The 12,226-nt window shown below is 43.8% G+C and overlaps 1 protein-coding gene and 1 long non-coding RNA gene across 3 annotated transcripts; one reads left to right on the plus strand and one right to left on the minus strand.

Moving 5' to 3' along the window:
- Nucleotides 1–51: 51 nt before the first annotated feature.
- On the minus strand, nucleotides 52–2,532 carry LOC119316495 (protein YIF1B-B-like). 2 transcript variants are annotated; one of them, XM_037590822.1, is made up of 5 exons: nucleotides 2,271–2,532; nucleotides 1,320–1,483; nucleotides 1,139–1,237; nucleotides 896–1,047; nucleotides 52–797 (listed from the first exon to the last, which is right to left on the minus strand). In XM_037590822.1, exons 2-5 carry the CDS (start codon nucleotides 1,479–1,481, stop codon nucleotides 416–418), a joined length of 795 nt encoding a protein of 264 aa, XP_037446719.1. In that variant the 5' UTR covers nucleotides 1,482–1,483; nucleotides 2,271–2,532; the 3' UTR covers nucleotides 52–415. The 2 variants fall into 2 exon arrangements, with proteins under 2 accessions (XP_037446719.1, XP_037446717.1); XM_037590820.1 differs by having other exon boundaries at nucleotides 1,320–1,498.
- Nucleotides 2,533–5,860: 3,328 nt separating this feature from the next.
- Nucleotides 5,861–8,563, plus strand: LOC119318970. The gene is made up of 3 exons (XR_005154294.1): nucleotides 5,861–6,300; nucleotides 7,031–7,170; nucleotides 8,348–8,563. It is a non-coding gene; the product is annotated as an uncharacterized LOC119318970 (long non-coding RNA).
- The last annotated feature ends 3,663 nt before the right edge of the window (nucleotides 8,564–12,226 follow it).

Consider the following 12,226-nt stretch of genomic DNA (forward strand, 5'->3'; position numbering starts at 1 on the left):
CCCAAAAAAAATACAAGAACATAATCGGAGATAGTGGCGTCTTCAGTAGACTGGAGACAGGAACGTAATCTTCATCATTCAAGTGAAACAGTTCCAGGAATACAAGAGGGACCAAAAAACAAAAAAAAACTAATCCGAGGCGGTACGGTAGGAACCAAAATGCACACGTGTAGCAATTCATCTCCATCCTATCCCAAGTGACCATAGTTCACTCACCTCCAGCAGAAAACGGAAACAGTAGTTACATGCGCTTTCATCTGTTTATCCAGACATCTCTACTAGCTTCACAAGAGTCTTAAGCAATTAGGTAAGCTATTACCAAGTTCACCAGGAGAAGTTAACCACGAGTGTATCCTGCACAGCATTCTCCTAAAGTTCGATTCACGTTACCAAGCTCAACGATAAGACGGGAAGATCAACCACTGATGTTGCCGAGCCAAAACAGCATCGGGAACTGAACAACCGCCAGGAAGAGCAGAAAGTAGTGGTTTCGACTCGGATGCCGCTCGTAACTCCTTGGTCCACCCAGAAGAACCCTCTTCATGGTCTTCACGAGGAACACGCCAGTGCAGAGACAGAACCATGGCATGATGAAGTAGTATAGGTAGCTCCAGAAGATGCGGGCCAGCATCGCAAGAGATGTGCCAGCAAATCCATACCCAGCATACGCCACAATGTCTAGCAATGGCGCTTCACCACTGCCCAGGGAGTACAGCAAACCTTTGATGAGGACGACTTGCAGAAACCAGCCAACTAGACCTCTTGTGAACTGTAGGGTCAGTGCCTCAGGGGTAAACCTGTATCACCGAACAAATCACATTTAGATGATTCAGTCATGTAAAGTGTGCAGTGGTTCTCCAGATAGAAGATACAGAGTGCTACACGCTGTATTTACCTTCCCAGAACTCCCAATGCGTATCCAGCAATGACAATGTAGGTGCCAAATGCCATCAAAGGGATGTACAGGTCTGGGGCATTGATATCCTGAATTGGAGGTTTGTAGGATAGCCTTCCTCCTACAGGTTCAGTTATTCTCGTCCAATGACCCTTAAGGAAGACAATAAAGCAACATGCATGTTATGAGACTTCACAGCATGCAAATCTTGCAAGGAAAAAAGGAGAGTGAAACAGAGCTCACCCTGTGAAAGAAAGGGAACAAGACGACCTTCAGTTTGTTCCTCACATACTGGCTGTTGACTTGAAAATAGTATTGAGGGTCGGACAAATATTGAGTAATCTGACACAATCAAGTGAGGTTAGCTTGGCAGGTTTCAAAAATATTATCCACAAAAGAGAGTTGAATAAAGTTGAAGACATACATTGCTCTGCATGAACTCAGAACTCGAACCAAGAAATTTCTCTCCATATGCTCCAAGTCCAGTACGGATAAGTCCAGGTCCAGCACCATACATGGCACTTTCAAAAGGATTTGGTGGTGCATTTGCAGGCCTAGGACCTAAGCCACCCAGATCACTATTCATTGCTGCCATGATAATAACTGAGCAGACAGTCAGAAAACAATGTATTCAGAACAGTATAACAAAAGAAAACTGTGCTCGAAAGTATTTTGCGATAAGTTGAAGTCAAGAATCATAAGATGGTCTCAATCCAATTGATGATCAACAAACAGTAATCAAAATTCGAAAGTAATACTAAGTTCATTATGATCCCAACTCCCAAGTCAAGAGAAGGAAAGAACAGCAGAAACGAATCATAGCTCAATGAATTTCATGACATAACACCCATCCTTCCAAGATGAAGTGGTGATGCTAACGACAATGTGTCATAAAACTACTTTGACGGAGATAAAAGGAAAGACAGGTGATCCACATCAGCACATCTCATTTTGGCTGGTGGAGCCTGTTGCCTTAGTTTAACAACTAACATTCCGCAGTAATATGACGGCCTAACAGGAAGTATTGTCCGTTAAGACTTTTCTTGGTCAAAGAAAAACGCATCAGGTTATCATTTCACTGATCTGTGGTCATTCCATAATCTTTGCAACAACAACAAAGTCTTTAGTCCAAACAAGTTGGGGTAGGCCAGAGCTGAAACCCAAAACACCTCAACCAACTCATGGTTCTGGCACATCAAGCTTCCATTAGCTGGATAAATAAATTTTATCCAAGCAAGACAACTCGTACAATACAAGTATCTCAGAACAATCCAAGCAAGATAGGGTTCATCGCAGACAGGTGTGGATCTAATGGTGCGCCGGGGCGTGCACCAGCGCAAACACCCAAAATTTGTGGAGGTTAGTTTGGGTTTACCTCAGGAACCAATGCCGTCCAAGATCGCGGACGGGGTGGGGGGCGGCAGGGGGGGCGATGAGGTGGAACGGGGACGGCGACGGCGGTGACGCGCGTGAGAGGCGGAGTGTTGGGGGTGGCTGGTGAGGCGTCGGTGGTGTCGTAGGATGCGGCACGGCGGAAACTGTAGGGCACGGCGGTGGTAGACTACTCTGGGTCTAGAGCCGCGTTCGCCGTTGGGTCAGATTGGAGCTTGGGGAAAAGGGATCTTTTTTTTTAACGCAGTACAACGCAAATCTGATAGTACATATGCATGTACACTCATCTTATGAACATAAAAACGATAAACACATCTGAGAGACTGAGCCATAACATATTATATTGAGATTAATGAATGGCGACTGCTAGACGCCGGTTGGCCCCCATCCATCCGATGCGATCTCCAGGTATCGTTGGATCTGACTCAACGCATCTTTCCTCCCTAGCGTATCCCTTCCGTACGACAAATCACAGAGGAAACATGGCTGCCGCGCGCTTGCCGGCCACCCCGGGCTCACCGTCGCCATGGAAGAAGACGCCTTGCTGGTTGCAAATGCCTCCATTTGTCGTCGCAGCAGCAAACATCAAGGATGGTTGTAACAAAAATTCTCGCAGACCCTTGGTTGTAGCTCGTCGAACCATGGACGGCGATCGCACCACTGCCAGTTGCAGCACCAAATGGCAGACGACGGCATGGCTGACAGCCAAAAAAGGCGGTGGTAGCATTTTTTGGAGAGGATTCCAGCAAAAACCAAATCCGGTGGAAGCTTTTGGGCGGTTCCTTACAGCAAACCCAAAAAGGCGATGGTAGCAAATTTGGGTGTCGGTTCCAGCAAACTCCAAAACGGTTGTAGCAACGAAAAGGCATCGCCGCCGTCGACCAGCACCGTTGTGCATGTATGTAGCAAAAAAAGTCACCGGTGGCAGTAAAAACAGGCTACGGTTGTAAAAAAAACGTCGCTGGTCCGGCAGGACGAACTCCGGTAGTAGCATTCCTGAACAAAATGCTACAACCAGCGATTTTAAAGGCCGGAACCAGATTTCAGGAAAAAGATGCAAAAGAAATAGATTTTTTGAAGAAAAAGCTTGAACGGAGTGATTTAAAAAAGATGCAACCAGTTGGCATAAAAAGTCGGGCAGGTCTCCCACTGCCATGCCTGCTGCGCGGGGGAGGGGAGGAGGGTCGTCGGAGTTGCAAAATAAGGCCATGCCCAACGTGAGCTCGTGTTTTTTTGGTGGCTTTGGAGGTGCTCGCAGCAGCAGGCTTGGAGTTGTTCCGCGACAGCAAACTCATAGCCGGTGGAGCGGGCAAGGCCATGGCTACTGCGGGGGAAGAGAGATAGAGAGGAGATGTGAGATTGGGAAGGGAGAGAAATAGAGAAGGGAGAGGATAGTTGAGTGCATGAATGGATAAGAAGGGAAGGGGGAAAGTTGCGTGGGTCCCGCGAGACACATCCTGGTGAGAGGAGCAGGGAGTGTTCGATCTCTTCTATGTACATGCCGCATGCGACCGGCCCAATCTTCGGCCAGCGCACCAGCCACAAACGTTTCCCTTGACGAATTCGCCATAAAAGTCTTTCTAATCGACGGGAACGTCTCCTCCCACTGAACGCATATCGCCAGAATGCCTGAAATAAGTTCAGTAGAATGCAAGCATCAATGTTAAGTCTAAGACTTGAACTCTGGTGGATGTGATACTACTGTCCTCATAACCATCCAACTACATGTTGATTCGCAAGGGATCTTTTCTTTTAAGAGGTATAATTATGCTTCTGGTACAAGAACTTGGCGGGTGGGTTCACTTTCATACAAAAGCTTATAAAACCTAGAACAGAGGTACAATAACTTGGCATGGATATGGGCTTGAGATACAAATTGCTTGTGTGCTGACAAATGGACACCAACGAGGCAAAGTGCTAGCTTATCAGATTCTTTGCAAAATAGCCCCTACAAATCTATGAAATTTTGTCCATGGGGCCCTTGAGCACTGTAGACATCTACTTTTGGTTAATGAAGCCGACCTAATCTGAGCCATCTCACGCGCTTAGCATTTATGGCCGTCCATTTTTTTATTTTGGGTGTTTCTGACCATTAGATCTACTGTCCTAAGAGGTTGTTGCTCCATGAGAAAAAACAAAACATTCTGGTTAACTTAGTCACCTCTGTCAGGACATTTATCTAACCGAGCATGGTCCAAGAGAAAAAAAATTGTCCACTCGATCAATGGACGGTCGATATAACCATCAAAAAATTATGCATCTCACGCGATGCATCCACACGTGGCTGATCTTGATCTCCTCCACCTGTTGGAGTCCGACATCAACAGCGGCACTGCTACAAGAGGACCCAACGGCTGAGCCAACTCCACTCCGCCCCTGCGACGCTGCCTCATCGTGCGCCTCGACGAGTGTAGGTCACACTTCCAATGCTCAACTCCCGGGACGTGATACATCCCAAACGTATCTATAATTTTTGATTGTTTCATGCTATTATATTATTATTTTAATATTTTTATAGGACTAAGCTACTAATTTAGTGCCCAGTGTCAGTTCCTATTTTCTGCTTGTTTTTGGTTTCACAAGCGGAGGTCAAAATAAATTGTCTATTTAACAAGACTTTTTTGGGTGACAAGAAACGCATGAAGCTTCGGTAGAGATCAAGACGAGCCTTGAGGGGCCCATAAGGACAGGTGGCGCGGCCAGGGGTTGGTCGCGCCCCTTGAGTTTGTGGGCCCCTCAGTTACCGCCTTAGTCTAATTGCACCGCCATAATTCTCTATAAATAGAAACCATCTGTCGTGCATCCAAAATTTTTATCGCTGCCGCAAGCCTCTGCTCCAAAGAGATCTCATCTGGAGCCCTATTGCAAAATCCCACTAGAGGGGGAAGCCATTGCCGAAGGCCTCTTCATCGACCTTGTTGCCTCCATGACCATGTATTACTAGTTACTTTAGGACCTATGGGTCCATAGTAGTAGCTAGATGGTTCTGTCTCTCTTTTGGATCTTCAATACCATGTTCTCGTTCTTGATTGAGATCAATTTAATGTAAACAGTGATGTTTTGTTGGGACATGATGAATTGTCACTTTGTGATTAGATTGTTCATTAAAATCAACTGAATCTATTTTAGTTTTCATGCTACATAATTAATAGATTTGTATTTCTCTTTGATCTATCTATCTTCTTTGGCCAAGTTCAATCGATTTATCTTCAGTGTAAGAGGTGCTTTGTAGTGGGTTCAATCTTGTGGTGCTCTAACCCAGTCTATACTACTATTAAACAATGAAACGTTTTCTTTTTTAAGGCCACCCCATTATGTGTATCCAGGCTAATTTGTGCCGCCAGATTGTCCCACCTAATGAGATCTAATGACCTAAATACATCTGACCGGGGGTCACAATTGCATGTAGCAATTACTGTTGGCTGACCATGCTTCACCGAGCGGACGAAATTTCCCACGCCTGATCTGGATCAGGCCCCCACACAGCCACCGCTCCGCTAATCTCGCCCGTATATTCCGTAATCTCTCCCATATCCGTTCGCCCTCCAAGAAAACGTTGCCGTCGCTCCCACGCGTAGCACCTGTCCTCCTTCCACCTTCCCCTCCACCCATCTGGCCTTCCCGCTCGCCTCTTCCCCGCTCCCCACGCGTCTCCTCTGGTGGCCGCCTTCGGCGAGTGGAGTCTGTTCCTCACTGGCTCGCTGCATTCTTCCTCTGCGAGGTGTTAGTGTGGGGATGGGATCTGACAGGATCGGGACGAGGAGGCGGCTGTGAAGTACACGTTCTGGAGCTGCGCGTGGATGCGCTCATTGCCGAGGCCGATGCCGCTCTTTCTGGAGGCCGACGCCGCTCTTTCTAGAAGAAATCCCTCGGTGTCAAGCGGGGTGACGTGGACACCTACGTCCTTCATGTTTGGGCGCTGGAGGGCGACGGGAGGCATCGATTCGCCGTTTGGCTCCTGCACTAGGGGACTGCGGCTGCTACAAAAGATGCAGCAATTGGAAGATGCACAGGTCAGCAACGCCTCCTCCCCCTCGCACAGTTCCTCTGGACCTGTAGGTAACTGCTTGCACGCTTTGTAATATGGCATCGTGTATGTGAATATGTGATATACTGATGTTGCAAGTGAGACTATTCCAATTAACTTGTAGATTTCATGCATCCCATAAAGCCATAACTCTTGCCTGCAATCTAGCTCACAGTAGCAAATTTCTGACTTCGCTTCTAACCTAATTGCCTTGAATTCGTGTACATAATTATATTATGACAGAAATTTAAGTATTGTCTCGATTAGATTTGCCGCATGGGTACCTGTTTTTCTCCATTAAAATACCTCATGTAATGCTACGTTCCACATTTTCTGCATAACGGTAAGTTCATATATATTTCTACTGAAGCGTGCAGCCATATCTTCCAATTTTGCTTCAATATGTTCTCCCATATGCACGACAATTGGGCCTCTTTTTGTCAATGTGGGGAGCAGGCTTTCATAATGAACTGTGTGATTAATGATAGTCCTCACCCTACAGGTACTTGGTGAGATGCCACTAAGTCAATCTGCTATCTCAGGTTATATTGGATGCTAATTTATTTTACAATACTACTACATCTTTCTTGAATCAGATTCGGACTGTTTCTGTGCAATTTTGTTCTATAGCTATTTTTGGGTGGCTTTCTTTGTTTTGCTTTATGTTCTATATAATCAGTAGAAAACTCAAGCCCCATCATCTGACATTTCTGTAGTAACGACTGAAACTATTCGAGGACAAATCTTGGATTGTTGTTGTCGTTGGAATTTAGAGTTGCATGGTTGGCATGGTCAACATGGCAAAGAAAGTATAGAAGATTTGCCAAACCAAGTATGGGCTTGTAGAGTACCTCAGGTAATCAGATTCTGCACCCAAATTTAATTTTACTTGCTTTTAAATGCTTCTAGGGCAGATGATGTCGATATGCTAGATTGTGTTGTAGTTTATGCTTGTCTGGTTATGTATATTTTCTTCCAGAGTGTCACATTTCCTTTTTGAGAAATTCTAATGGTGTAGGCTGAGCATGGACGTTTGTGCTGTTGTGTGTGTTGAGGTCAATCTTAGTTTGGAACACAATAGAGCAATGGTGATCAGCTCATTCTAGCTTTAAATGAAAACAATTTAAAAATTAGTTTGTCAATAGTCACTAGATACAAATATAGTCCCTCTGTTTCTAAATATGAGTATGGACTACATACGGATATCAATAGTCACTAGATACAAATATACTCGCTAAATTCACTCATTTCGCTTCGTATGTAGTTCATATTGAAATCTCTAAAAAGACTTATATTAAGGAACATAGGGAGTACTACATTGGGCCCTTTGTTTCAAAAGTTGTTTCTTATCACGTATAGAGGTTCAGTACAGTTTGAAGCTGACAAGATCCATATAACTTGCACTGCTTGATGTTCATGTCAAGCCACACTTACTGTTATCACTAAACTGAAAAAATGTCAACTTCCTAATTAAATTTGCTAAAATGTTGTAAAACTGAAGCTCTCTGCAGGTATTATATTTCCTGCTCAATATGCTCCTGTATAAAACATTTTTCTCGGCGTGTGAGCAAACTCTGACGGACAATATGCTGATTAACTTTGTTCTAAACTGTTGAATCGCCATAAGGGAGATAGTAGTGTAGTACGGAGGAAATAATCCTCGAATTTTGTTTGCAAGGCATGTACTGATGTCATTAATTTGGCATGCAAAGTGTTGCTAAAAATTAATGCAACTATTATTTTCTTGCAGTAAAAGATTATTGTTTGTAACATAATTTATATATTTTTCAATTAGAAAATATCATATAGCCAATTATTTTTGTCCTTCGTAAACACAAAGAATGATGATTTATAGCATTAGTAGAGTGTGTAGGCAATTTTGACTGTGGTACATGAGGTCATGTACTTTGTTATCACTAGAAAATTTATGTACCTGTGCTGCTGGCCACTTTTTTTAGACGCGGTAATTAACCTTTGAAGTGTATACATGGTATCAAATATATCGAGATTAACATTAGTTTCCCCTGTTGAAGCTTGTGCAATTGGATTTATGTTGGTCAAGAACTGGTCAACGATAAAGGAGAACAAGCATTGTATTTTGTATTACTATTCTATACAAACTTTCTTCCCACACCATTATGTAATCTTTCCCTTTTGAGGTTGCAATATGATCTCTGCTAACCAGATTTTATATATGATCACTGCTAAATTACAACATAACGCCAAATGTACAAGTATCCTTTGCAGAATTTGAATGCCCATCGATATCTTATTACATATATGAGTACCGGCGTTGTGAATCTATTTGTTTCTGTTGCATATGTAAATGTGAATGGTAACATGTGAGATTTGCGATCAGCTAATCCTAGAAAAAATAGCAAGCAGATCAGAGATATTGAGTACCGTATTTAATTTGTCAAACTATCAACTTTGATCTATCCTAGGAGAAAGTAGCAAGCAGATCAGACATATTGACATGGGACATCAGGATCCCATAAGTAAAATGGTATCACAAACTTCACTTACTAGCTCGTCCAACAATGCCCATCTCGTGCCGGCACAACAAAGGGAACGTTAACACCATGACACGCTCCATAACTTTAGCCTCATTGTGAGAAAGCTGACGTACTGGCATGGTGCCCTAAGCGTGGAATGCTTATACTCCATCTACTAATGCCGCTCTTGCATCAAATCCATCATCAGCCACCACTTGTGGAAAATGCACCGGACGTCAAGAGATGGTCTTTTCCCTTTTCCTGCCTCCTGAATATCAATGGTCGCCTCTCTTCCTTTCATCATCTATTGGTTTTTGCTCTCCTCTCTTCTCTTCCTTCTGCTCTGGATCCGTAGATTTCATTCAACATTGCCATCACTTTGGATCGTGACTTACTCGAGCGAGCTTAGTGACTTGCCCAAGAGTGCCTTGAGCCCGACTTTAATCTGACAATCCACTTGGAAAATGTGATATGTGATGCTAATAATTGAAATTAGTGAGTTTCTTTCCCGATTTGGTGATTACATGAACAGGATTCAGGTCAAACTACCCCTACAAGTGCAGGGATTAAGGCAAAATTTACAAAAAAGAAACATGGTATCATACGTGCGTTGCACGTGCACACTTACTAGTGACAATAAGGGTCAGGACATGTATTGTATTGTTGCCACTAAGGAATAAACGACGGGGTTTAGTCGTATTGATTGACTTCTTGTTGTCTACATTATGCCATCTTGCTTATTGCAATACTCTGTTTCTCATAAACTTAATACCTTGAGATGCATGCTGGATAACGGGTTTGGGTGATGTATAAGTAGTAGACTCAGTAGGTTTAACGGTCTACTTATCACGGACGTATGTCTCTATGAGATTATGTCATGAATGATCATAGTCATAAATATTACAATCTTTTTAATTGCTTGCAACACCCCAATAAACATGCTACAGTAATTCCAACCTAATGATGCCATGTCACCATGTTTGCTAAGCTAAATTTCCGGTCGATAAAAATAAAAGTCAAATTATTATTTCTTCAAACTGTAGAACTAAATTGTTCGCATTATTATATAAATTCCCTTGATCATTTGTCATGTTTATCATTTGACTCACCAATAAATCCCTAGTAAATATAAAGTGGTCCAACAATAACAACAAAAATAACCATTTCAAAATAAATAAATGTTTATGTATTTCCAATTGACTTGAAATGTTGTGGGATTCTTCAATATGCAGCCTAGTATTTATGTGACAAGTTTTGTAATCAACAAAATTTATTTTGGTATTAAATTAGAAATGCAAAAACTGAGACAAAAAATAGAAAGCAGAAAAGAAAGAAAAAGACAGAGACAACACTGTGCACTTATGGCTACAGTACATGGCCCAGCCCACCCCGTGTCCATCTCCTACCTCCTATACACGAGAGGGGATCGTGGCACACATCCACGGTGTTGGGGAACACGGTAATTTCAAAATTTTCCTACAGACACGCAAGATCCATCTAGGTGATGCATAGAAACGAGCGGGGGAGTGTGTCCACGTACCCTCGTAGACCGAAAGCGGAAGCGTTTAGCAACGCGGTTGATGTAGTCGATTGTCTTCGTGATCCAACCGATCCAAGTACTGAACACATGGCACCTCCGCGATCTGCACACGTTCAGCTCGGTGACGTCCCTTGTACTCTTGATCCAGCTGAGGCCGAGGGAGAGTTTCGTCAGCACGACGGCGTAATGATGGTGATGATGAAGTTACCGACGCAGGGCTTCGCCTAAGCACTACAACGATATGACCGAGGTGGAAATCCGTGGAGGGGGCACCGCACACGACTAAGGCAACTGTCAACTTGTGTGTCTATGGGGTGCCCCCTCCCTCGTATATAAAGGAGGGGAGGAGGGGAGGGTCGGCCCTCTCTATGGCGCGCCCAAGGGGGAGTCCTACTCCTAGTAGGAGTAGGTTTCCCCCTTCCCTAGTTGGAGTAGGAGAAGAAGGAAGAGGAAGAGAAAGGGAAGGAAAGGGGGGGGGGGCGGCCCCCACCCAATTCGGATTGGGCTTGGGGGCACCCTCCACCTGGCCGCCTCCTCCTCTCTCCCACTAAGGCCCAATAAGGCCCATTGACTCCTCGGGGGGTTCCGGTAACCCCCCGGTACTCCGGTAAATGCCCGAACTCATCCGGAACCATTCCGATGTCCAAACATAGCCTTCCAATATATCGATCTTTATGTCTCGACCATTTTGAGACTCCTCATCATGTCCGTGATCACATCCGGGACTCCGAACTACCTTCGGTACATCAAAACACATAAACTCATAATACCGATCGTCATCGAACGTTAATCGTGCGGACCGTACGGGTTCGAGAACTATGTAGACATGATCGAGATTCACTTCCGGTGAATAACCAATAGCGGAACCTAGATGCTCATATTGGTTCCTACATATTCTACGAAGATCTTTATCGGTCAAACCGCATAACAACATACGTTGTTCCCTTTGTCATCGGTATGTTACTTGCCCGAGATTCGACCGTCAGTATCTCAATACCTAGTTCAATCTCGTTACCGGTAAGTCTCTTTACTCGTTTCGTAATGCATCATCCCGCAACTAACTCATTAGTCACATTGCTTGTAAGGCTTATAGTGATGTGCATTACCGAGAGGGCCCAGAGATACCTCTCCGACAATCGGAGTGACAAATCCTAATCTCAATCTATGCCAACTCAACAAACACCATCGGAGACACCTGTAGAGCATCTTTATAATCACCCAGTTACGTTGTGACATTTGATAGCACACTAAGTGTTCCTCCGGTATCCAGGAGTTGCATAATCTCATAGTCATAGGAACATGTATAAGTTATGAAGAAAGCAATAGCAATAAACTAAACGATCATAGTGCTAAGCTAACGGATGGGTCAAGTCAATCACATCACTCTCTAATAATGTGATTCTGTTCATCAAATGACAACTCTTGTCCATGGCTAGGAAACTAAACCATCTTTGATTAACGAGCTAGTCAAGTAGAGGCATACTAGTGGCACTCTGTTTGTCTATGTATTCACACATGTACTAAGTTTCCGGTTAATACAATTCTAGCATGAATAATAAAAATTTATCATGATATAAGGAAATATAAATAACAACTTTATTATTGCCTCTAGGGCATATTTCCTTCAGTCTCCCACTTGCACTAGAGTCAATAATCCAGATTACACTGTAATGATTCTAACACCCATGGAGTCTTGGTGTTGATCATGTTTTGCTCATGAGAGAGAGGCTTAGTCAACGGGTCTGGAACATTCAGATCCGTATGTATCTTGCAAATCTCTATGTCTCCCTCCTTGACTTGGTCGCGGATGGAATTGAAGCGTCTCTTGATGTGCTTGGTTCTCTTGTGAAATCCGGATTCCTTTGGCAGGGAAATTG

Source organism: Triticum dicoccoides, chromosome 6A (assembly GCF_002162155.2).
Source record: "Triticum dicoccoides isolate Atlit2015 ecotype Zavitan chromosome 6A, WEW_v2.0, whole genome shotgun sequence".
NCBI classification, from domain to species: domain Eukaryota; kingdom Viridiplantae; phylum Streptophyta; class Magnoliopsida; order Poales; family Poaceae; genus Triticum; species Triticum dicoccoides.